The following is a 26,643-nucleotide window of genomic DNA, read 5'->3' as shown; positions in this document are numbered from 1 at the left end:
TGAGTGTGAAGTGTGAGATCGGAAAGAGAATTATCGGTATACAGTTTCATGGACACGCTGTCTCAGCCACTGCAAAACATTTTAAAGCCTTTCCTGTATAGACCCCGCGGTTCAGAAACAGTTTCATCCCAAGAACTTTAAATGCACTCAATCAAGTGCTCCTTGTAGAACTGTTTGTACTTATAAGTACAATCACCCCACTGTAAACTTGCACTATAGTTATAATATCTCACAACCTGGGCCACTTTATAAAGCGTGTATTTACATATGATGACAATATCATTTTTAAGGTGAAATGCAGCAAAATATGTTTATTAAATTATACAGATAAAACTTTTAACTTAATTTAAATAATCTATATTCTTCACTGGGAGTGTCGTTAAGGATAGAATAATTAAACATATACTTGAAGATATTTCAATGTTCCTTAAACGTTTTGAAGAATCGGCGCTAAGCTTACAGATGGCTTAACTTCTATTACAGAGCTGATTATGTGGCGATCGGTTACTTGGGGAAAGAAAAGCAAGGACTGCAGTGACGGCTACGCCAATATATATTGAATATAAAACAGAAAGAGAAAATAACAACACAGCTAAAAACGCAGCGACAAATTTCAGCAAAAGTTAAATGCTTGTGTCATGAGCACGAGGCGGCTATTTAGTGTCTGCAATGGACGTGGCCATCCACCGTGCATAAGCTACCTTACTGACATTGGCGGGCGAAGGAGCCACCAATTATTCCTCTGTCCAGTGCCACCAAGAGCCTAGAGCCACCCCTGAGCACTGCTGCAATAAATTATTTCATCAAAATGAAACACATGTTTAATAACGTGCATTAACTCCTATCATCATGAATATTATATCACAGTATTTTAGTTATTCAGAGAGCTGTAATATCACGAATGTAATGGATTATGTATCCAGTTGGAGGAAGAGAGCCGGTTTAAGAAGCAAGTAGTGATTCACACACATAGGCACATAGAAGATCAAATACAAAACAAAGCATTTAACGTGCTACTTTAATTACAATGTGATTTGAGAAACTGGTTAATTAAACGATTTTAAGATGACGTTTTGTGTGCCTTTTTTTCTCTGTACCCTAATAAGCTTTCATATGACACTCTCACAGTGGGCTACAACTTGGCTTTTCACGGCGACTTTGATATGTGACTTCTTTTTTATTTCCAGCACTGTGCGATTTTGTGAATGTGAGCTTTCAAGTTTCTCCAACACACTATGTCACTCGATCAACTTCCTTTTGTTGATTACACCACGGTTTATTTGAACAAATAGTATGTTTTTCCTTTGCCTCAACTTGGTATTCGCTGAAATTCTTATATTTTCCCCCATGCTTTTCCCATTGCCTTTTCACAGAAGGCTGAGCTTAAGGGCGATTTATATTGATTGATCAAAGAGGCGTAATTCTGGGAGGAGTTACATAAAGTGCGTGCACGAGCGTTACTTTTCACACTGATTGGGATTTATGTAGCAGAAGAACGTGGAAGTTGGAGTACGCACAGATTCCTGCATCTGGATATTTCTGTGCGTAAGAACATTTCAGCTTTTGTGCTTACACCATGTTATAGTGCGAGTTCTACGCACGGTGTTATACATGAGGCCCCTGGGGAGTTCCTCCAAGCAAAATCTCAAAATGAGGCCTCCAAAGTAGCTGGGGAGCAGACCCTCAAAATGAGTAACTGGCCAATATATGTTAAAGTCCCAAAAACTGTTTCAAAAAGCCCCACTAGAGGAAAGACCACCGTCTGCTTGTATAACAAAAATGGTATTCAAAGAATCTTTATAAAATATAATATTTATTTCATAAAAATGCCCTGTAGCACAAGAAGGTAAAAGCAGCACAAGACTCACAGAATGAGTTGCCTTCAGTTTCAAATAGGTCCCAAAAACACCAATCCATAGAGAAAAGTCAAAAACTGTGCAAAAAGGTCAAAAATTGAGTAATACAACAAAACTACAGCAATAATCACAAAGAACTCACCAACACCCAGCACATACAATGTACTGCAAGGAACTGTGTGTTCTCCCGGCCTTTATAGGGTTGAGGGTGGTCACTCAATGGAGATGGGCAGGTGGGAACTGTCCACAAAATACAAGGGACATGGTAGAAGAATGGCCACACAGAATAATGCAAATAATTAACCCGAATAACAATATCAACATAAACTAAAGAATCAAACATGAAGAAGAACAAGAAATGAAAACACCAACCTGGGAAGAACCCTTGCTGAAGCATAAAACAACGACGTAGTGGCCCTATAGCGAAAGTAGTGTTTTTAGGACCTTGCTGGAAGTGACATCAGCAAATCATTTTATTTATTCTTACGAAAGAGAGAACTTTAAAACAACAGTGAAGAGGAGGGTTGGGGTGAAGAATTAAATGGCAAGAAGAATAGGCAAAGATCAAAGGAAGGAGAGCAGGTGAGAGATGGAAAGTAAGAATGCCAGTGCCTTAGTGTATGTCCTTGGGAAAATGAGATTAGTGACTTCCAGCCTCCAACATGGGCCTGAAAACTCAAATGAGGCCTGACTCTGGATCTCAAAAATCCGAACTGCGGCCTGCATACATTTATAAATCAAGATTTATAAATCCCCAAAAGGGAAGAGGGGAACAGTATAAACTACTGGTACAAAGGACAAAACAAAAGTTAATAATAATAATGTTTTCTCTAGAAGGGCATTCAACACCAAAACAAGAAGTGATTTCAAAAATGCTCAAAGAGTTTGCTTCAAAGAGGCAATGCTAAAGAGAAGAAAACTGAGAAATAGATATCTAAAGGCAAGTGCAAATATCCAAGACCCAAAACTATAAAAAAAAAATGCATACTGACAAATATTAACAACACAAGCAAGAGCTAATGCCTCAGCAAAGCCTTCAGGGATTTTCGACCTTTAAGTAGGCCGACTGCAGCCATAGCTACAGCATCAGGGGATCCTCCTGAGTCAACATACAAAGACTAACGAAGATAAATTAACACAGTAACAATAACATAATAGTTTGAAAACCAAACAGATTATATGAACATGACAAATCACAGAATTTGCAAAACAGAGAAAAATAATCAACAAAAAATAATAAAATAAACAAACTTTCAAAATAAAATATACCATAAATGAAGCCTTTTTAAAATTATAACAATGGGTAGTCATAGTCAATGCAAAATCCCTATAGTCAGAAAAAGACAGCAGTTTATATTTCAATCTTATTTACTTTGTACTTTGTGGTTTCCATTTTGTGAGTTCTTTTTTCACTATTTTGTTAATAAACTAATCTTATTTTTTTTTTAGATTTTAAGCCGCAGTGCACAACAATGAGGGCCCAGTGCTACTACAGCATAGATTACGTATGTTACTTGGAACTTACGTGCTACTTATGTTACTGGTCAAAGCTGCTTGCAGTACTTATGTGCAGCTTTCTAATGTACAGTGACATTTTGAAATTGTTTTATTAAAGAATTTCTTAGTATGCAAGATAACAACAAATGTAATAAAACCATTTTTTTTTTGCATATTATGTTGTAAAAATAATGCTATACAATATTATCTCATAATAATCATTGGATCACTTATTTCCGGATAACATAATTCAGGTTACACTCTTTTAATGTATGTTTAACTAAGGAGGATTATGCTATTGGTTTTTTTCTTCTGTGCAATTATTATTAATCAATGAATCCATTCATATTCTAAAAAAGCTTTTTCCACTGAGCTGGATTCTATCTTGGTAGTATCTGGCAACCATCCTTTTCATGTCTCTGAAACATTATATTATATTATATTATATTATATATATTATATTATATTATATTATATTATAGTCCACAAAAGATGATTCAGTTGTGATATCAAGAAAAATAACTGTGAAAGCAGATAAAGATGTTTCAGAATGTGAAAAAGCACATTAAAAAAAGTTCAAATCATATAGGGGTATCACTGCTGCCCCACAGAGCCTGAATCCTGTGTTCAAACCCTGTATCTAATTATGGTCTGTGTGGAGCTTGCATAATCTCTCTGGCTTTTTTCAGGTATGTGTGTTAATTTAATCTGTGATTCTAAACTGGCCCTGTGGGTGTGTATGTGTGACTACTTCTCCATTCATTTTAGATTGCTGCCTTGCACTAAATGTTGATAGGATTAAACACGGTCCATTTGCCACCCTGATCTGAATTATGTGGGTTTAAAAATTATATTTTATATTTTACAATGAAATACAGTGGGATGCAAAAGTTTGGGCAACCTTGTTAATAGTCACTATTTTCCTGTATAAATCGTTGGTTGTTACGATAAAAAATGTCAGTTAAATATATCATACAGGAGACACACACAGTGATATTTGAGAAGTGAAATGAAGTTTATTGGATTTACAGAAAGTGTGCAATAATTGTTCAAACAAAATCAGGCAGGTGCATATATTTGGGCACTGTTGTCATTTTATTGATTCCAAAACTTTTAGAACTAAATTATTGGAACTCAAATTGGCTTGGTAAGCTCAGTGACTCCTGACCTACATACACAGGTGAATCCTATAATGAGAAAGAGTATTTAAGGGGGTCAATTGTAAGTTTCCCTCCTCCTTTAATTTTCTCTGAAGAGTAGCAACATGGGGGTCACAAAACATCTCAATGACCTCAAAACATCTCAAATGACCTGAAGACAAAGATTGTTCACTATCATGGTTTAGGGGAAGGATACAGAAAGCTGTCCCAGAGATTTAAGCTGTCTGTTTCCACAGTTAGGAACATATTGAGGAAATGGAAGACCACAGGCTCAGTTCAAGTTAAGGCTCGAAGTGGCAGACCAAGAAAGATTTCGGATAGACAGAAGCGACGAATGGTGAGAACAGTCAGAGTCAACCCACAGACCAGCACCAAAGACCTACAACATCATCTTGCAGCAGATGGAGTCACTGTGCATCGTTCAACCATTCGGCGCACTTTACACAAGGAGATGCTGTATGTGAGAGTGATGCAGAGGAAGCCTTTTCTCCGCTCACAGCACAAACAGAGCCACTTGAGGTCTGCTCAAGTACATTTGGACAAGCCAGCTTCATTTTGGAATAAGGTGTTGTGGACTGATGAAACTAAAATTGAGTTATTTGGGCATAACAAGGGGCGTTATGCATGGAAGATAAAGAACACAGCATTCCAAGAAAAACACCTGCTACCTACAGTAAAATATGGCGGTGGTTCCATCATGCTGTGGGGCTGTGTGGCCAGTGCAGGGACTGGGAATCTTGCCAAAGTTGAGGGACGCATGGATTCCACTCAGTATCAGCAGATTCTGGAGACAAATGTCCAGGAATCAGTGACAAAGCTGAAGCTGCGCCGGGGCTGGATCTTTCAACAAGACAATGACCCGAAACACTGCTCAAAATCCACTAAGGCATTCATGCAGAGGAACAAGTACAACTTTCTGGAATGGCCATCTCAGTCCTCAGACCTGAATATAATTGAAAATCTGTGGTGTGAGTTAAAGAGAGCTGTCCATGCTCGGAAGCCATCAAACCTGAATGAACTAGAGATGTTTTGTAAAGAGGAATGGCCCAAAATACCTTCAACCACAATCCAGACTCTCATTGGAACCTACAGGAAGCGTTTAGAGGCTGTAATTTCTGCAAAAGGCGGATCTACTAAATATTGATTTCATTTCTTTTTTGTGGTGCCCAAATTTATGCACCTGCCTGATTTTGTTTGAACAATTATTGCACACTTTCTGTAAATCCAATTAACTTCATTTCACTTCTCAAATATCACTGTGTGTGTCTCCTATATGATATATTTAACTGACATTTTTTATCGTAACAACCAACGATTTATACAGGAAAATAATGACTATTAACAAGGTTGCCCAAACTTTTGCATCCCACTGTAAATTATCAATCAGTTCACTTAGTAATAGAACTCACGAATGCTGGCGAGAGTGTGCAGTTTAATCCTAGCTAGATAACACACTAATCCTCCAAGAAAATCACAAAGAGTGGCACTTGCTTCAGCTTCTCAGTGTCTCAATCCTTTTTTCAGGATGCAGTCTCGACTCATTAAAACAGTGCAATGTCTCCTATAAGTCCACTGTGGCACAATGCAGCTCAAATACTGTAGCTCTTGAACACTCTGAAAGCAAAAATATAGTCTGTTTTACAATAGTTTTACATGCACGTTCTACCCCCAGTAAATATATATACTGTATAAGATGCTTTAAAATGACACATTTCCTGTGCTGTGCTTCATTTTGTGCCATTTATTAAACTCTCTGTGAAAACATACAGAGCAAACAGCTTGATTCCTGCACTTTATGTTTTCCTCTATCCAAATTATTGACTACAAAGGAGATTGCTCCTGTAACTTTCTGGAATGGGAGTAATTATAGTACATAACAGCTAATCCCACTTGAGCCCACGTCAAGAATGACTTATTTAAGCAGCTCAGTTCAAGTCTGTGAAAAAGCAGGCAATCAGAATGAGTACAGTTTTAGTCCCCTGTTGTCTCATTTATTTTTTCTCACAGGAGATGGGAAATTTTTAAATACCTAGAAAAGATACAAACAGGAACAGCTGTTCCACAGAAAATAAAAAGTGAAAACACAATACTTAATGTTAGCTTTCAGCAGCTGGTTGGTTGGACACTTTGCAGGCATGTGATTGTAATTGGGAGGTTATACCATACATATGACTTTTTTTTGGTATTGTATAATTTTGTTTTATTTATTCCTCATCTTTTTCCTTTAACGCTTCTCTACATTAGCTACCTTCATGCTTTTTGAGCTGTGCATTTTAAACTCATCAGTAATATTGTGTCTTGTGTACCCTCTTAATTTATTTAAAGAATGTTGGTCAGTGAATTGCATTTCCTTCAGTGGGCACTGCATTTTGAAGTTATAGGCCATCAGTTAAAGCTGTGCAATGTCTAATGCAGTGTATTGCACCAATATAGTCCATACTGAAATTGTACTTTAAGGCTTTTGAACATTTCTATTCAGAAGACACAAAAAGACAATCAATATCATACTGTGGGACCCCAGAAGAGAATTATTACCATAAAGAGAGCAGATCCAGACACAGACGAATAACAATGGCCATATAATTGAAAGAGCAAATGTTTTTGTTTCCATTCAAGCATATTTCTCACATACTGTAAATATTACTAAAAGAGGAAATTAAAAATATTGAACAAACATCATTCAAAATAGGGGATAGATACCTGAAATATATCTCTGCTGGTGTCAATGCTTAATGTAACCTTTTAGTATAGCTGACAGAAATAAATTCTTTGTTATATTAGTGTGTTGCAAAGATGTGATGATTTTTGAAAGGACTGTATGAATGGTCACTTCATTTAGTCATTTGACTCATTGTGCCAAAAAGTCGAAGCCTATTTGGAACCCTAACAAGAGCTGAAGCATGATTCTCCTCATTGTCCATTGTGGGAAGTCGATATGATTAGACTTTAAGGACCTGTGTTAACCCCCTCGGTGTCCAGAGCATGCACCCTTCAGTAGCAGAAATAGCACCCCTTTGTGTATATTCCATGGAATTTAAGAAGCACGCACCCTTTAGTGTACGAAGCATGCACACTTTTACTTTTATAAACAGTGCCCACTCAGGATCGGCAGAGTTCAATGACCTGACCACTAGGTGTCCAGAGTGCATGCCCTTTAACTTTCATAAATAGCGCCACTTAGATGATGGCACCCTAGGCAACCACCTATGTGGCCTAATGAACTGACTTGCTCTGGTTCCAGATGAGGAATAAACTATTAAAAGAATGATTGCTTAATCAATTTTGTTTATTGAAATTGTCTTAAATATCATTTTTTTAAAATAATGTTTTTTATGTGCCTCCACCATTAAAAACAAATTGTTCTGAATGAGTTTGAACATTTTTAGCATATCCTGGTTTCCATTTAATAAACCCTGTCATGTAGGTAAATTATTCCTAAAAATGTATGCTCAATTTGTATTTTATACAGGTGATAGGGTAAATCTGGATGAAGAATTCGATGAACAGACCAATGTTAAGTGTTTAATGGTACCCACTGAAGCAATGCTTATTGTCGAAGTCTGCTCTGGAGCCTGTCTTACTCTTTTGATATATTTGGATGTTCTAACAGCTCGCAATGGTGCAACAAACACATCCTTCACACTATCAGTAGAATGAAATTTGCTGAACAGAGTTTGCTTCACTGTGAGTTTGGCAAAATGTCTTGGGAAATGCATTAAAGTCAAAGGGGAAGGGAGAATGTACATAATTTTGAATGGACTATAATGATGCAATAGTCTTATACTGTAAGTGTCACTGAGGGCTAGGTAACTACATCTGCCAACTAAGCTGGACCAATTATTGCACCACAAAAAGCTCACCTGACCTGTGAGGTAGCAGTGATAATCTCTACACCATCATACCTTAACCAAAAAAGGCAAAGACAGAACAATAACTACAAGCAAAATATAACAAATGGCCACAAAATAGCAAAAAGTACAAAAATCTATCATTGTGCTTTCATTGTTCCAGTCTTCAGGGCACTAAATTGGCTGTGCCATTTTTTGAAGTAATGGCTCCATGCAGCTTATAAATAGTAATAAATCTTTTGTTATTATCACTATTTCATAAAGTTTCATGTATTTTATTAATCTGGTAGTGTGAGAGATCCTTTAAGGTTTGTTTTCACTCAGTGCTGCACCGCATGGCTAATTTTTTATGCCCACTGAATTCATGAACAGTTAACTACATGGCATGGTGGCTGCCCTACCAGAGTTCCATTCTTGGCCCTGATTGGCTGTGCCATACAGTAGCTGTCACTATCCAATTTGCACTACATAGTGAGAAGCATAACATGCTGAATCCTGTAGTGAGGACACAACATACAATGAATCTAGGCAGAACATTGAAGTATTTTCATAATATTCCCATTAAGGTCAGCTAATGTGCCTCTCAAATAAAGATACCACAAGTATGTTTTTTTTTGTCTTTTTAAACGCATGTGCGGTGCAAATCCAGCTAGCATACCAATCAGGTAGTGTCATGTGTGTCTATGGCATAATTTATTCAAGCATGAACAAAGCAGATCTGGTAGTGCTGTAAAGTGTGAGGTGGAGTATGCATGCAGTATTCATGCGTGACAGTTCTATACATGCGTGATTTGGTAGTGACATTCCCATCACACTAACCTTCAAAAGCATCATGTGGCACTAGAAAAAATTTATCTAAGCCGGCCACATAAGATTTTAAGGAAAAACTTTAGCAAACAGGGTCTCTGGCAAACTCAGCAAATTCACTGTGAGAAATGACTTGACACATTCCCTGATCAACCTTAGTTTCTTGCAGATTTGCACTTAATGTATGCTACAACAGCGAACACATGATGAGAAGTTGTACATGACCAACGAAACTGCTTTTAGCATAAAACATTGCTACATCACTGATTCATCCACCACAACACCTCCCCAGTTTGTTTCATTTTGACATTCTAAACTATCACCTCCCAAACATTTCTGTTATTCCTTTCCCCTCTCTTGCTTTCTTATATGTGTCTTTGCTTGTCAGTCATCTCAGTTTGACTGTTTTACTGATTAATGTCACGGGGAATATTAATATTTAAGTACCGTAAAAACTCTGTGATGTGTTAACAATGTTGTTTAAAGGCTGTGTCTCAGATTGCATGCTACTGCAATAACAAGTACACTAAATAGAGGGCGGTATATCACTCACTTCAGAATTTATATTTAGACAAATTTCACAAATTTTGCTACACACTCATGTTGTGACCTATCATAAGCATGTCTAGCACCCAATTTGGGTTGCAACGAATCACTACTGTAGAATGTTTAATCACGCATGATTTCTTCATTTAACCTCTGCAGATATAATATGTAAATATGTTGAAATATAATGGCACTTGTTTTCTCACATTTGTGTCCCTGGTGGATATGTGATTGCCCTTTCAAACGATGCATTTAAATTTTAAAATCATCATTTTTCACACTGTATTTTTATCACATCCTTATTAATGTAGTTATGCATTTGGGAAAAAAAGGAGAATTGATTCTAAAAAGTTAGGCAAATCAAAGTTTCAATGAATTGTGGAAGATTTCAAAGTACCTTATCAAAAACACATTTGTATTTCTTATTTGATAAGTTTTAATTCTATGCCTTGTGCACCTGTAAATGTCTATTATGGACTGGCCTCCACATACCAGTAAGGAGATAAAATGGCATATATGGCTGCAGTGTTCTTCTGAAGAGCATTAACTATTGGGACCCTTATAGCAGTGAGACAGATGTGACCTGTGCAGAGTGTAGGCAATGCAGCAGTGGGCAGGGATGCTTGGCCCCTTGATTAAAAAAAAAGAATTGTGCCAGGAAGGACATGCCAAAGGTATCAATACCCCTGCCTGCTAGAGGACACATATGAATGTTTTGGACCTTGCTGTCCTAATAGAACAGGAAATCATTGTGTGGTGCAGGGATAACAGGAACCACTAGAGACCGCCAACCTTAGAGCTAGTGGAAGGTGAAGCTGAAAATGACCTCAGGGCTTGTCAGCCATCAGGTTTAGAGCCACTTCATAGTCAGAGGTCTATCAAGGGAAGACATGAGGTGGAGAGTGGGACAAAGGAGAGCAGGGTCTGAACAGAGAAGCATTGGAGGTGAGAACTAGAGAGTTTTGGTGTGGTAGTGAGGTGGGTACATTGGTGTGGCAGCCTATCAGAAAGAAATTCTATCCAGTTAGGGAGAACAGAAATGCCTTTTTGTGTTTTGGTTTTCAATTCTGTTCATTTGTACTTTGTATTCTGTTATTGATTTTCTGCCATCCTTTTAATTTCTCCTTATTAATGAAGGTAACATTTTTGTTCATTTATAGCCTCCTGTATGATGTTCTGGGTGCAGAGGGCTACCAAGGAAAGTCACCTCCTACAAGACACTGCAGTATACTGATAATGCATTATTGACAGCTATTAATGAGAAATGGCTTCTACATGCATGGCCTAGTTACTTCATTTTACTCCTTTCTTTTCTTGTTTCAGAACTATATCCAATACTGGTTTGAAAATTTTACCAAATTTGTCGAAAATTAACTCCAGACAGCATGATTTTTTATTGTAAGTTAATAATTAACGTCATCAAAACAATATATGCCATGATTTAAGCATACCCTCTTATTTTTTAAGAGACTTAGTTAGGTGGGAAAAGTATTAGTATTAAGATATACAGTAATGGTAAATTATAATTTTAGAAAGTTGTGCTGTTGAATTCACAGATAATAAAAACTGTTGTTCAGTTTGTTACTGTCAACATAGAACAAGTGTTAGCATTGTGTGACTTCGTTTCTTGACTGTTTTCCTGCTACAACACACACACACACACACACACACACACACACACACGCACACACACACATAATACATATATATGCAGTATATCCATACAGTATATATACAGAGGTGGGGAAAATAGGTTTACAGTTGTTCGTATGGAAAAAGACATGCAGGTTATGATTATTACAATAACTTTATTAACTCAGTAGCTTTATTAACTTCATTAACTCAAAAGAATGTCACAATAGCACAGTACATTTAAGTACATCAGTGCTAGCCTTCATTATATAAAAATTCTTGTATTCTACTTACTAATAACAATAATAAGAAGAAGAAGTAGAAAAAGACAAATAAGAAGAATCACCTCTGAATATGTACTTTCTGCAGCATAATTAACAGTAGGATTTGTATTTTTAAAATGTTGGTGAAAGTGTTTATATTACTAACCAATAAAAAAATCAGCTTTGTTTTATGAGCACAGCTCATAGTGGGGACATTCACATGACACTTTACAAAGGAAAACACAAGTACAATACAAAGCAATATAAAATAATAAGGTCGAACATAGTAGGAAAAATATTCTAATCAATGTTTTATTTTCAGCGATCTTGAAGATAACATAAATATTGAAGTTATTTCAACAAATGCTTTCCTCGGACTCAGCAAAAGCAACATTAGAGAACTGTAAGTATAAGCCACTTAATTACTGAAAACATCAATAAATTTATTTCTAATAATTCTGGGAAAAGTATGTGTTTAACAGATGCAGTCACATGGCATATATCAGTTTCTCAACCCCTGTCATAACCCATTTTTTCACATGCCAGTGTGTTTGTGTCCAACTAGGTGGATGTTGGAGTCCCATTCAATCACCAGAGCGTCAGAACTTTAGATGAATCAAGCAAAATTGTCAACCCTTTTCCTTCAATGTGGGGTTCGAGTAGCTGGTGCTGGATTGGTTGCGATCCACCTGTGATTTTGCTGCTGTGAATCAAGTGTGATCATTGGAACAGCAGATGGGGTTTTGTCCGGGGTTGGTTGTGATCACCTGTGATGTTAGCGTTGTGAATCGAGTTGATCATCAGAGCAGTAGGGGTCTGCCCAGTCTCAGTTGTGGCCCACCTGCAATGGTCAGTTGTGGCCCACAGGAGACCCTCAGGTTGAGAAATGCTGCTTTATTCAATGTCGGCAATACTTATTTGACTCCCTCTGTATTTTTCATACATTATTGAATTATAGTATGGAATACTAAAATATTTATTTGTGAACTTTTGTAATTGAGAAACTTAGATCCAGGCTTAGACTGGACCATTTTAGAAAAGTGATTTTGTTTGTTGCAAGTGATGCCGCTACCATCGTATTTCATAGTAGAGAAAATGCTCCCAGGATGACGTGCTTCTGCACAGCACAGCACTCAGTGCTAAAGTCAGAATGGTCAGTTTTTTATTAGGCCATGGAATAATCTCCTTTCCTTCACTATTTCCATCATGTGTGATTAATTCTCATTTGACACACTGAGAAGCTGTCCATTTTATTTTGGTATTTTTTGGATGGCTTTTCATTGCAGACAGTGCTATTCTGTGACATTTTGTGAAGGCTACAGCCATGTTTTTAATGACAATGACATCCTTTGCTAACTGTGTTATAAAAAAGTATTGCAGCACATGACGTCATCATGTCAACTCTTATTTAAGATGATGGTGTGCAACATTTTGTGTTTTGGGCACTGGGTTCTTTTCAAAACAAGCAACATAATTTAGTGTTATTGGGGGGGAAATAAAGTTAGTGTTGGATGCTTTTTGCAATGTTTTTTGAAAACATATTTTTGGTTTATCATATTGCCTTTGATGAGCAATTTTGATGGCTTCTTTTGGTTTCCTGAGTCGTTTATTCCTATGGCATGATTTTTGCCAGCTCCTATTTTATCTGCCCTGTGGTGCGCTGGCACCCTGCCCATGGTTTGTTCCTGCCTTGCACCCTGTGTTGGCTGGGATTGGCTACAGCAGACCCCCATTACCCTATGTTAGGATATAGCGGGTTGGATAATGACTGACTGACTGACTATTTTATCTTCTGGTCATTTTACTATTGCTCTAATTATTTCCACTACCTTTTTCTTCCCTATCTTTATTAAAAATCAGTCAAGATATTAGGCAAAACACAAAAATGAGATGCAAATGTAAAAGTGCTCAATACTTTAGGCTGGAGATGACAGATTACAAAATGCACTCAAGACTTTCCACCACAGTTTGAATGTTCCAAAGTATCACAAGATTTTTTAATAGATAATTGACATTTACATTTATTTGGTTAGCAGATGCTTTTATCCAAACTAACTTACAAAAGACATCAACATAATTGAGTAAACATCAGTGTCAGGGGCTGTATGGGAACTTATGTTACAGGAAAAAGGGGACAAAATTGGTCACCTCAAGAGAAAAGTTCAGAGCAACATGGAAGCCTAACAGCTAATATTACTTAAACCAATGGTCTCAAACTCCAGTCCTGGATGGCCGCAGTGGCTGCAGGTTTTCATTCTAATACTTTTCTTAATTAGTATCCTGTTTTTGCTGCTAATTAACTTCTTTTGAATTAATTTTATTTGACTTGCTCTTAAAGACTCAGACCCCTTAATTGTTTCTTTTTCCTTAATTAGCAGCCAAACAATAATGAGATAAAAAATGACCCAAAACATGACCAGCAAACTGTGTCTATCATACAATATCTGAAAATAAAGAAAGATGAAGGTCTTGGGAATGTTGATCTGTTCAGGTCAACCAAAGCATTTGAACAGTGCTGCTCTTAGAAAAGAGAAAATCAACAACTTCGGAAATGTCTGCTAAATCACCACGCGAAAAGCAACAAGCTATGAAATTAAAGAACGGGTTTAATTAAGAAAGAAGACTCGGCACCAGTTGGAGTAAAATTGGTTGGAGTCTGAGGCCCTGACTTAGTTGGCCTTCTGTTAGTTGGCTCACTTCACGTTTCATTTCTGTTTAGGTGCAATTTAAGGAAAGGAATGAAGCAATTCAGAGGAACGATGAAGAAATTCATGGGAACAAATCTTAAAAAATAAGTCAATTAAAATGAAAGGAAAAGGAGTCAATTAGCAGCAAAAACTGGTCACCAATTAAGAAAAGGAATTCTTAACATAGTACAGTCTCATTTGTAGCATCAGATGTAGTATCTGATCGTGAAGGGAGATATGTAATTGTCATGGGCAACTTATTTAACTGTAAAGTGATTTTGATAAATGTTTATGTACCCAATATCGATGATAGGGAATTCATGCAAAATGTATTTACATGTATTCCCAATGTGAACACTCATAAAATTATAATGATGGGGACTTTAATTGTGTTTTACATCCACTCTTAGATAGGTCTCCTGTCACGGGGGGGTGACATCTAACACTGCAAAGACAATTACACAGTTTTTAACTGACCACAACTTATCAGACCCCTGGAGGTTTCTAAACCCAAATTCAAGAACATATTCCTTCTACTCACCAGTGCATCATTGTTACTCAAGAATTGATTATTTCTTTATAGATAATTATTTCTTTCCTGCGATTAAATCATGCAAGTATGATGCTATTGTTATTTCTGACCATACCCCTCTGATCTTGGAGATGAAATCATTATGCCCCACATACTCATCTTACAAATGGCATCTTAACCCACTTTTATTAGCAGATGAGAACTGTACAGAATTTATATCAAAACAAACCAGTTTCTTCCTAGAGACAAATACATCCTCAGAGGTCTCTGCAGGAATACTCTGGGAAACTCTAAAGGCCTTCTTAAGAGGACAGATTATTTCATATCTTTCGCACAGAAATAAATTATAAAACCAAGAAGGTATCAGAGCTAACCAGCAAAATTACTAGAATAGATCAAGAACATTCCAGGTGTCCAAGTGAAGCTCTTCATAGGAAAAGACAGGCTCTGCATTCAGAGCTAAACCTCTTAACAAACAAAGAAACTGAACAACTTATTTTTAAACCAAGACATTATTACTATGAACATGAAGAGAAAGCTAATAAGCTTTTAGCTCAACAAATCCACAAGCAAGAAGTTCTCAATACAATCCCAGCAATCATCAACACAAATGAAGATAAAATCATTGACCATAAAAATATAATGCACACATTTACAGACTACTATAAATCCTTATATTCTACTGATTTCAAAGAAGACAAAACACAATCTAATGCATTTCTGGATACATAACAGATACCACAAATAGATACTTTTATTGCAGAGGAATTGGATAAACCTCTGGAGCTATCAGAATTACTAGATGCTATAAAGTCACTTCAGAGCAGGAAAGCAGCAGGACCGGATGGCTACCCTGTCGAATTTTATAAGAAATTCTCCACTCAGCTAGCTCCCCTCTTATTAGCAACATTTACAGAAGCTAGAGACAATCAAATTCCACCTCAAACTCTTTGCCAAGCATTAATCATCGTCTTTCCTAAACAAAACAAGGACTTATTACAAAGTTCATCATACAGACCAATTTCATTTCTGAATAATGATGTTGAGATTCTTTCCAAAGTCCTAGCTAGAAGGATGGAGAAAGTGCTGCCTTCGGTAATATCACAAGATCAAAGTGGATTTATTAAAGGCCGACACTTAGCTTCCAATCTCCGATGCTTGTTTAATGTAATATATTCATCTGCAAAGTCAAACACCCCAGAGTTATTATTATCGTTGGATGCAGATAAAGCATTTGATATGATTGAATGGAACTACCTTTTCACTACATTAGCGAAATTTGGGTTTGGCCCGAATATTTGTGCATGGATCAAACTACTGTATATCAATCCAGAAGCTTCAGTTTGTATTAATATTTGCTCAGACTACTTTAAACTAGAATGTGGTACCAGACAAGGATGCCCCTTGTCACCACTGCTATTTGCAATCGCCATTGAACCACTAGCAGTTCACTGTCAAAATGCTTATCAGATAAAAGGGATTATCAGAGAAGGACTGGAACAGAAATTTCTCTATATGCAGATGATATGGTTTTGTATATATTAGACCTACAAAATAATGTGCCTGCAGTCTTAACAGCTCTAACAGAATTTAAAAAGATATCTGGTCTCACAATTAATTTGAATAAAAGTGTACTCTTTCCAGTGTAATCTCAAGCATACAATATTAGATTGGACACCTTCCCTTCTATTATTGCAGATCAGATTAAATAACTTGGGGTAAATATTACAAGTAAACATAAACCTTTTTTATCAACAAAATTTTGCCATGTGTATGTAAAAAATTAAGCAAGACTTGCATAGATGATCAACCCCCCATCTCACTCTAGCTGGAAGAATTAAAGTTATTAAGAAGAATATTCTTCCTAACCTTCTTTTTTTATTTCAAAACATTCTAATATACATCAATAAATCATTCTTTAAGCAATTAGATTCAACCATAACGTCATTTATTTGGAACTTAAAACATCCACGTATCCAAAGAGCGACTCTACAAAGACCTAAGACAGAAGGTGGCATGGCTCTACCTACCTTTCAGTTTTATTACTGGGCAGCAAATATACAAGCTATAAAAACCTGGACACAAATAGACAACCATACACAGGCTTGGTCCGCAACAGAAATAAATTCCTGCGTACTTCTCTATATTCCCTGCTTTGTGCCCCAATAAATGCAAGTTATCGCCAATATACTAATAACCCAATTGTGCTTCACTCACTCAGAATATGGAACCAATGTACAGTAGAAAGCATTTTAAGATGGAGAATCTTTTATCCATGGCACCTCAGCATGAGAATCTTCTTTTTCAACCCTAGCAAACATATGCCGTCTTTAATATCTGGAAAACATTTGGGATTAAATTGCTTAGAGATCTTTATATAGACAACATCTTTGCATCCTATGAACAATTACATTCCAAATTAAATTTTCCAGCAACACATTTCTTTCACTATCTTCAAATCAGAAACTTTGTCAAACAGAACCTGTCCAATTTTCCCTATCTCCCACCTTCCTCTATGCTGGAAAAAATATTGCTCAGTCTTGAGGGCTCAGACAGCATTTCTGCAATATATAAAAATATTTTACAGTCCCTCCCTTTCAAAGATCCAAGAGGACAATGGGAAAAAGATCTCTCACTCAACATATCAGAAATGGAGTGGAAGGTAGCAATGCAGAGAATTCATTTAAGCTCCATATGCGCAAAGCATACAATTATTCAACTCAAAATAATATATCAAGCACATCTGTCTCACTTAAAATTATCCAAAATGTTTCCAGGGCAAGATCCTACCTGTGAATGCTGCAGTCAAGCTCTAGCTTCACATGTTTTGACCCTGCACCAAATTAACATCATTCTGGACAAAACTTTTTAAGTGCCTTTCAGATAGCCTTGGTGTCACAATCCCTAATAACACAATCCCATAATCCACTAACAGCTGTGTTTGGTGTTCTTCCAGATGGACTTAAAGTGGAGAAGGACAAACAAACTGTGATTGCCTTTACTACACTATTGGCACTCAGACTTATTTTGCTAAACAGGAAAAATCCTAACTCTCCTCTTTTAAGTCAGTGAGTAACTGATGTTTTATATTATTTGAAATTGGAAAAAATCTAATTCTCACTTAGAAGATCTGTGCATGACTTTTTCAAAACCTGGCAGGATCTAATCAATAATATTTTAGAATAAGCTCTTAAAGCACTGAGGAAGTAGATTCTCTCCCATTTCTTTTTTTTCTCCATGTATCTGTATCCGCCTAATAAACTCATCAATTTATTAATTTTTACTATTTTTAAGTTTTAGTCCATTGGCCATGCTCTCTTTCTCAGGGGTGGAGGTTGATTTGTTTTCAAGCCAATTTTTTTTTTGGTAAAAATTGATCTATTTGTATGGAATGATTATAATAAAATCAATAACATTTAAAAAAAGAAAGAGTTAGAATGAAAACCTGCAGCCACTGCAGCCCTCCATGACTGGAGTATGAGACCACTGAGTTACACAGAAATTCATCAAACAAGACAGTCTTCAAATTCTTCTTAAGTACATTGAAGAGTCAAAATTTCAAGCATATAAATGTTTGCATGTATGGTAGATTTAAACATAGTCTCAGGCCATCTTTTCCCTTTATACATTCTCTTGTAGTATGAGGAACTCAAGACATCAGACAGATAAGCTTCACTTGCAAAGCACCCAATTTTCTTCTATCTTTCTGCTCCTATTGTATGCATTGTAATTCTGGATGAGCGTTAATTTGTTATCAATTCTTGCATCCACAGAAGCTCACCTATATGGCAAAACACTTATTTTGTTTAAATTTGTTGTGGCTAAGCACACAAGCCAATATTGTTTATAACTTTTATTGACAGAATTTCGAGGTGCAGTCAAGGAGTGGTAGGTGTCCACTTTGGCAGCCTCAAGATCAAATCTTTCCTTTTTGTGGATGATGTGTTCCACTTGCCTTCATCAGGATGTGACCTTTTACATGGAATGGGGTGGTTGGCACCTGAATGTGATGCATTTGAGTTGTGGATCAGCACCTTTAAATGCAAGGTCATGGTTCTCTGCCAAAAAAGAGTTGAGTGCCCTCCCTGGGTCGTGGATGAGGTGTTGCCTCAAGTGGAGTAGTTTAAGTATCTAAGGATCTTGTTCGTAAGTGGCAGAGGATATGAATGGGACATTGACAGACGGATTGCAGCAGTGTCCGCAATCATGCGAACGTTGTAACAGTCAGTTGTGGTGGAAAGGGAGATGAGATGAATGGTTCAATTTACTGGTCAATCTATGTTCTTTCCCTCACCTCTGGTCATGAGCTGTGGATACAAGCAGCAGGAATGAGTTTTCTTGGCAGAGTGTCTGGGCTCAGCCTTAGTAATTGGGTGAGAAGTGCAGATATTTGAGAGGACCAAAGAAGGGTCACTGCTTGTTCACATCAAAAAAAGCCATTTGAGGTGGTTCAGTCAATTGACTAGGGTGCCTGGAAGCATGTTGAACCAGGAGGAGACATCATGGCAGACTCATGACATGCTGGAGAGATTATACCTGGGAACACCTCAGTATTCCTCCTGGAGGAGTTGGAAGAGGTAGTGGGGAATAGCGATATCTTGGCATTTTTGCTTAAACTGCTGTTTCCACAACCCATACCTTGATAAGTGACAGAAAATGGATGAATCGATGGTGGCTAAGCACAGACCATTATAACAGTGGAGCTGGAAAGTTCACAGTATTTGACTGGTGGTCACTGGTGTGCTTCAATCTTTTATGACTTGCTAAGATTATGGGAATGAAGGCTATGATTGCTAATTGCAGTTAATGTCATATAGTACAAGACCATCTTAAACAAATATGAGGCAGTGTCTCTGGACAAAGACAAAGCTAACAATGATATGCAGTGCACTTTGGAATTCTTGAAGTGTTTGAGGAGCTTTTGTCCTATACTTCAAAGACTTGTAGGTTAGATTGTTTGGTGATTATAAATTGGCCTGGTATGATTGAGGACATGAATGTTATCCTCAAAGATGATTGCTGTTTTAGTAGTCAGTGCTGCTAGGCAGCCACACAGGAACTAATTAGTTGTTACTTGTGTAACTTATTTTACACTCTATCTCTTTGTGTACTTGAGGCTTTATCTCGCTTTGCCTTCATCTAACTGATACATGCAGTGCATACATGTGTGGCAATCTTTTGGCGTTCAAAAAAGTGATGGTAATGATTGTCAGATGCTACCTAAAAATGGCATTGCCCTTGCCTGAAGCAGATACTGCTTGTAGCCAATTTAACATATTTAAAAGCAGGTGCAGATTTATACTGTAGTGTGTGTGATCAAATGTTGTTAATCAGTTGCTTCAGAGAAGTGGTGAACCAGTTTAATAAATGAAAAGGTCAATAAAATCCATCCATCCTTTAATCTATCTTCAAACTACTTAATGCAACATGAGATGGAAAATTGTTTCACAAATTTAAAAGTTTGGGATTACTTTTTGATAAGATTTTAATTATGACCTGTTTTTGTTTTGTGTTTAACTACAGAAGACTGCCAAAGAATGGGATAAGAGAAATAGAAAGATATGCATTTAATGGCACAGAAGTGGAAAAATTGTAAGTTACTTTAAATATCATGACAGTTACCCTGATGCTAAATGATGCAGGATTAAGTCACAGTTACTATATATCTACTAATAACATTGGACAAAACGTTTTGTTTTTAAATTTTGCTTACAAATTTTTTTTTTGTGATTATGAGAACTTCAAGATTAACACAGACATAATTACATATTGAGTGTATCATGCAGGAATTTGGAGAAATATGCAATGAATTTTTATTGAGTTCAGCATTTTTAATTTCTTAATGATGCTGAGACATTATGGAGAAATATTTCAGGTAAAATTAAATAAAAAAATAAATAAAAGTATTGTGAAATATCATAATAAAAATATTAAAAACAAGAAATGTCAGTATAAATAATTAAATCTATCCATGCATTATCCAACCCACTATATCCTAACTACAGGGTCACAGGGGTCTGCTGGAGCCAATCCCAGCTAGCACAGGGCGCAAGGCAGGGAACAAATCCCGGGCAGGGCGCCAGCCCACTGCAGGCACACACACACACACCCACACACCAAGCACAGACTAGCGACAATTTAGGATCGCCAATGCACCTAACCTGCATGTCTGACTGTGGGAGGAAACTGGAGGACACCCACGCAGACACGGGAAGAACATGCAAACTCCACACAGGGAGGACGCGGGAAGCGAACCTGGGTCTCCTAACTGCGAGGCAGCAGCGCTACCACTGCACCACCCTAAATAATTAAATATGTCTCAAAATATATTTTTGTAGGTCAATATATATATTTTTGTAGCTTATGTATTTATTTAGTTACTTCTTTTTTATGCTAATGACACCACTCACAATATGAAATACAGCTTGCATTTTCACTCGTCAAAGCTGAGAGGGCGGGCTCTAGCAAGTGCTTTGTTTTAATTGGTGAATTGTTGGAACACCAGACTTAAACCTTCAGCCATCAAGTACTACTTTTACAGCAGACACTTCAGATGCAGATTCCTATTGATGAATTTGGAGTTTACAGAATTAGAGTCATCGCTTTGCACAAGAATTCCTCGCAACTCTTTCTTGCACTTGTAGTTGACATGCACACTCAAAACTCTGACCATGCCACAGGATTCCCAAGTCAAGCAAAGCACATTCATCCACTTTGCAGATGATTCACCAATCAAAAAACAGCACTCGCTAGAGCCCGCCCTCTCAGCTTTGATGAGTGAATATAGCAGTTTTAAATTCAAGCTGTATTTTGTGCTGTGTATGGAGGAATATAATGGACAGAATTAAACAAATAAAAAATAAAAGCACAGATAAGTATGGTGAAATGTGACAATAAGAAAAACGATATAAGATGTAAGCATTGAATAGGTAAATATGTCATGGAATATGTTTTTTCTTACTTATTTAATTAATTTATTAAATTTTGTCTGTCATATTCTTCTCTAAGACATTGTATTAGCTCATCTAAAAATGCTTTGCTGCCGATTTTCATTTGTATTTGTCATCTAATACTTCTCATTTCAGTGTTTACCAATAATAGTCAGCCAGCACTGATGGATTCCAATAGCCCTGGTCTCACTTTTTCTTAATTGCACTGTCCAGGTGAAACCTGTCACTGTGATCATCACTGACTGCATCAATATTAGCAGAAAAGAAATTCTAAGTGTGAGGTCAGAAAATAAATTGTTACCAACATGGTGCTCATCACGGTTTTACATGCTTCAAACATGTTGTTAATCAGCTGGAGGTTCTTTGGTGCTAAGTTGCTACCATGAAAATTCTCAGCAACATTCCTGAATGCCTAACGTGATTTTCTCTAGCCCCATTAGCAGATGTTTGAAGTACTTGTCATAGATGACATGTCTTACTTGTGGACAGACATAAATACCCTCATTATTCTTAGCATCAGTTATTTAAAGAAACATCAGTCTTAAATATTAAAATCCTTTACCTGTCTTGTTCATCACTTTCACAATTTTTTTTTATCAGTTCAAGTTTTATATGAAGAGAAGGAAAAACATCTTAGTTGGGTCAACAAGTGGTTTATGTGCTACACTTTTCTGACCAGGAGTCAAATTCTTATGGAACAGCCAGCTCTTTTTAATGCAATGAGATTCTTTAGCATGGCTGTCCCATTCATAAATGAAACAACAGGACTCTGTATATTCCACATTCCTAGGAGCAGTTCCACTACTTTTAGATCACCACAGATGTCCCAGCTCTAGATGTTGTACTGTATATGTATATTTTGTGAATGACCCCTGGGCATCAGCCAGTCCCAAACCCCAACACAAACACACAAACACAGTCCTGGGTTCAAATAATGGATGGTTTATTCATCCAAATACCTCCACATTGTTGCAACAACACAAAACAGATTCACAGGTTCCCTTTTTTTCACTCTCCTCTCCTCTCACCACTGCACTGCCCTCCTCCATTTGAGTGTGGCCTTCCTTCCTCCCATCTCTGACTCGCCTGGGTAAGGGAGTGCGGTCCCTTTTATTAAAGACCCGGGAGTACATCTGGTGCCAGGGCCACTGTGCGATGGAAATACTTCTGGGTCATATGAAACTCCATTACAGCAGGGAGCTTGTCTCCCTACAGCTCCCTCTTGTGGCACCCAGTGTCCCCAGCAGTGCTGCTCTGCCAGACTACATCTGCTGGCTTCCCACTGGGAACCAATATCCAGTGCCACTGCCACCTAGAGTACTGGGGGAGTAAAAAAAACCCAGCGACATCTTCCCTTTCTGATGGTCTGTCATCCATCCCTTCTGGTCCTTCCTTCCGGGTCTGATCCAGTTCTCCTCCCTGGCCGGGATGCCTATTTGCTTGATGCAAGCATCCATCTGGGTTAAGAACCATACCCTATTCTGGCTGGGATGCCCGTCCAGCCCATGTGGCATGTACAACTTATAACATGAGAGGAAATCAGAAAAAAACATGCAATTGCAATAAAATGCTACATCACAGGAAAATTATTATGAAAAGCAGGCCAAAATCCATGAGATATACCCAAAAGTGTTCAGGAAGCAAAATCTTTGTTCATTATAATCATTTAAAAATCTACTTGTATTACTGTAAGTATGTATTGGAGCTTGTTCAGCTATGAATCTCGGTAGAATAATTTCAAGTGTATGTGTATTCAATATGTATATTGTAAAATGTTGGTTTTTGGCCCCAGTGTGAGTAAGTGTGGGTGTACGCCTGTGTGAGCCTGCAAACAGCCTGTCAGTTCTTCCAGGGTTTACAAATTTACAATTGTAGTTACGCCAAAATCTTGTCTGCCAACCACTGATTCATACAGCGACATGCTGTAATATATTTCATGATAGAAAGAAGGGGAACACCTATAGCCCGGTCTGGACCACACAAACCTCCCACAGAGGTCAAAACAAATGCTGGTCACAAGAAGACAAAAATGTAATGAAATAATAAACAGGAATGAGTAAGAATCGATGAAGTATTTATAAAGATAAACACACATGACTCACAAAAAAAAAACAAATGGATCCATGAATGAGCCTTGTAAATATAGTGATAGTACAGCACTCTCACAGTGATTGTGAATGTGTTTGATAAATCCCAAAATAGATCAGTGCTTGTAATTATCAAGAGTCTAAAGAATAGGAAAACAACCCAAAAATCTTAGAGTGCCAAAAATTTAGTACTACTCTTAGGGGTTTGAGTAATAGCATTTCATCAATTTTCCTAATTTAGGAAACTACTCCTAACTTTACTAGGATTTAGGAGAGCTTGTGAGCTGTCCTAACTTGCTATAATCTGTGTGAGGTAATATACATATTTATACAATTTCCCACTACTGCATATGAGATAATGATAAAGCAAGCTGCATTTATGCAAATTGGTGGTTTTCTTTCAGAAGCTGGTGTGATTATCAACACGCACATAAAGATTATTGTGAATGAGCAACCAGGTGGGATTTGCAAATGATATCGCAGTGTCAACACCTTGGTGGTCATGGAGGCAAACTGTATTGTGATGAACACCAAGATGGAAAGACTAAGGCGCACACTTAGCAACAGTTAAGCCTGATAACAGGAGTGTTTATTTAACAATGACTGATTCATAGCTGTACGTTCAGAAGGATCACCTTCCCACTGATACAGCCACAGGAAATGCCTTGTAAAGTAAAAGTTGTATTCACTGTTCCCATATTGCTGATTATCTTCCAGAGTCTCATCATGATCTCCTCTTATCTTCTGCGAGGCTCTGTTTCTTCAGTGCCCCGGGAGTCTCCACCTTCCTTTTTGAACCTTCCTGGCCTCGTAAAGTGTAACACAAATGTTTTAGGGGTTACTGAAATGCAAAGTTCAGCCTACCTGTATGACATTTTGTTGTCAATCACCCATCCAGACTAGGCCTATCTTTGGGGTAATATGTTGACTACTACAGTATTATTTTTAATGTTGTTGTGGCGACAATTATGTGCAACTTGGAGTAATATCCTACTTTATGTTTTGCTTCATCTTCTACTTCTTCTTTGACTACTTTGAATATTATTATTATTGTAATTTTTCTTATGAAGCCTTTAGCACTAGTATTGGAAAACCAAAAAATTTCATTGTGATTTCCAAGGAAACTACAAAACACCTTCATAAATGACATTTTGTGGTTCAAATCATGACAGCTTTCATTCTCAAATGTGAACTCCTACTCCTCGCTGGGAGTATGTAGGACTTCATAACTGCTTCTCATGTCCCATTTAGGGTTATGCCAAATTCTTGTCCTAGTTAGACCTTTTCTGAAATTCATAGGAATAATTCTGAGATGCTTGATAAATATGGGAAAATATTATTTCTATTGTATTGTCCTGAAGAACATCTTTAGGAACAGTTCTGTAGATCCTGATATGCACAGAGAAAACAAAGAACCAATAGGAAATCCAGGGACAAAATGACTTTAAACAGAAGATGACTAAAAAAAATGACTCCTCACATCCTCCTTACTTTGTCTGAAGTAGGAGCTCTCCCAGCATCCAATTCCAGCTGAAGTGTTGGAGACCCAAACCATATCGGATATGATGTTGGCCTATTGCAGAGCACATTCGAGCATAGACCTGCACTCGTCCACACCGGGCCAATATAGAGTAATGTAACTTCTAAGTCGTTGATATGAGGATGACACCAGCATAAAAGAAAAACACCTGCAAGTGAACCTACAATTTCCATGCGGGCAGTGGGTGAAAATTGAATGCCTATCCATGTAACTGAGAAGCAGGGATAACTAAAGGTTAACAACTATAAATAGTGAAAAAATAGAATAAAATAGGTGCCTCTTATGACAGTAATTTGATCATATTTAGAAATAAATGTTATTTAATTTCCTCTTTCCTGACCGTTGATGTTAATAGTATTGATACACAAAATGTTTTATATATTTTTTTTCTTTTTTTTTGGCAGAGTTCTTATGGGAAATCATCATCTTACGAAAATCCACAAAGACGCTTTTCTTGGAGCAGATGGTCCTCTCGTTCTGTGTGTAAAATTTTTATACATACAGTAATTTTAAAAATCCTACTGTATTAATATAATAGCAGAGGGATGATGTTTATAGACTGTACAAAATAATGTCTATGTTATACCTGAAAGGATAAGTTTGGAGTTTTTCAGGTTGAAGTTTTTTCTTCACAATAATGGTATATATTAATTTGCCACAAAAACTGATAAACCAACCTACAGTATATATAAATATAACCAGTTGTACTCTATATAGTACATCATGTCACAATACAATTAATACCTTGTGTATAAGTTACCAGAAATGTCAGACTATGCAGTCACTAAAAATCAAAAATAATAAAATAGCATAAAATTAATAACAATAAATAAGTGATAAATACAGGATAATAGGAATCAGAATACCACTACCTATCTAGTACTCGCATTCATATAAACCAACGGCTGCAGGATTCATTATTTTACCAATCCCAGTACACTAGTGACAAAGATCTACCCAATGCAATGGTTACAATACCTAAAACGTAAATCAGGGTTGTTACAAATAACATATCCCATGTCATATATTTGATTGTCCAAGATATATTAATTTGCCACATGAAATCGCATTCTAAATAGAAAGTAGATTTTATAAGTTTAAAAAATAACTAGCCTGGCCTTGAGTTTTATAATGAGGCTAATGGGTAACTAAGTCCCATTTTGAAAAACAGCCCTAAAACTCATCAACTGTGTCCAATTTGAAGTGAAAAAAGGTTGTAATTTAAGAAAATGTACCAC

At 37.0% G+C, this 26,643-nt stretch overlaps 1 protein-coding gene across 3 annotated transcripts in view; it reads left to right on the top strand.

Moving 5' to 3' along the window:
- The window catches only part of fshr (follicle stimulating hormone receptor), a 163,999-nt gene that overhangs the window by 113,942 nt on the left and 23,414 nt on the right, over positions 1-26,643 (top strand). For all 3 annotated transcript variants that reach the window (XM_039738684.1, XM_039738683.1, XM_039738685.1), the window contains 4 exons: positions 11,038-11,112; positions 11,932-12,012; positions 20,352-20,420; positions 25,810-25,884. In XM_039738684.1, the coding sequence (XP_039594618.1) occupies positions 11,038-11,112; positions 11,932-12,012; positions 20,352-20,420; positions 25,810-25,884 (300 nt within the window). The remainder of the gene's footprint in view (positions 1-11,037; positions 11,113-11,931; positions 12,013-20,351; positions 20,421-25,809; positions 25,885-26,643) is intronic.

The sequence above is a fragment of the Polypterus senegalus genome, chromosome 16 (genome assembly GCF_016835505.1).
Source record: "Polypterus senegalus isolate Bchr_013 chromosome 16, ASM1683550v1, whole genome shotgun sequence".
NCBI lineage: Eukaryota > Metazoa > Chordata > Cladistia > Polypteriformes > Polypteridae > Polypterus > Polypterus senegalus.
This window is presented reverse-complemented; position numbering and strand designations above follow the sequence as displayed.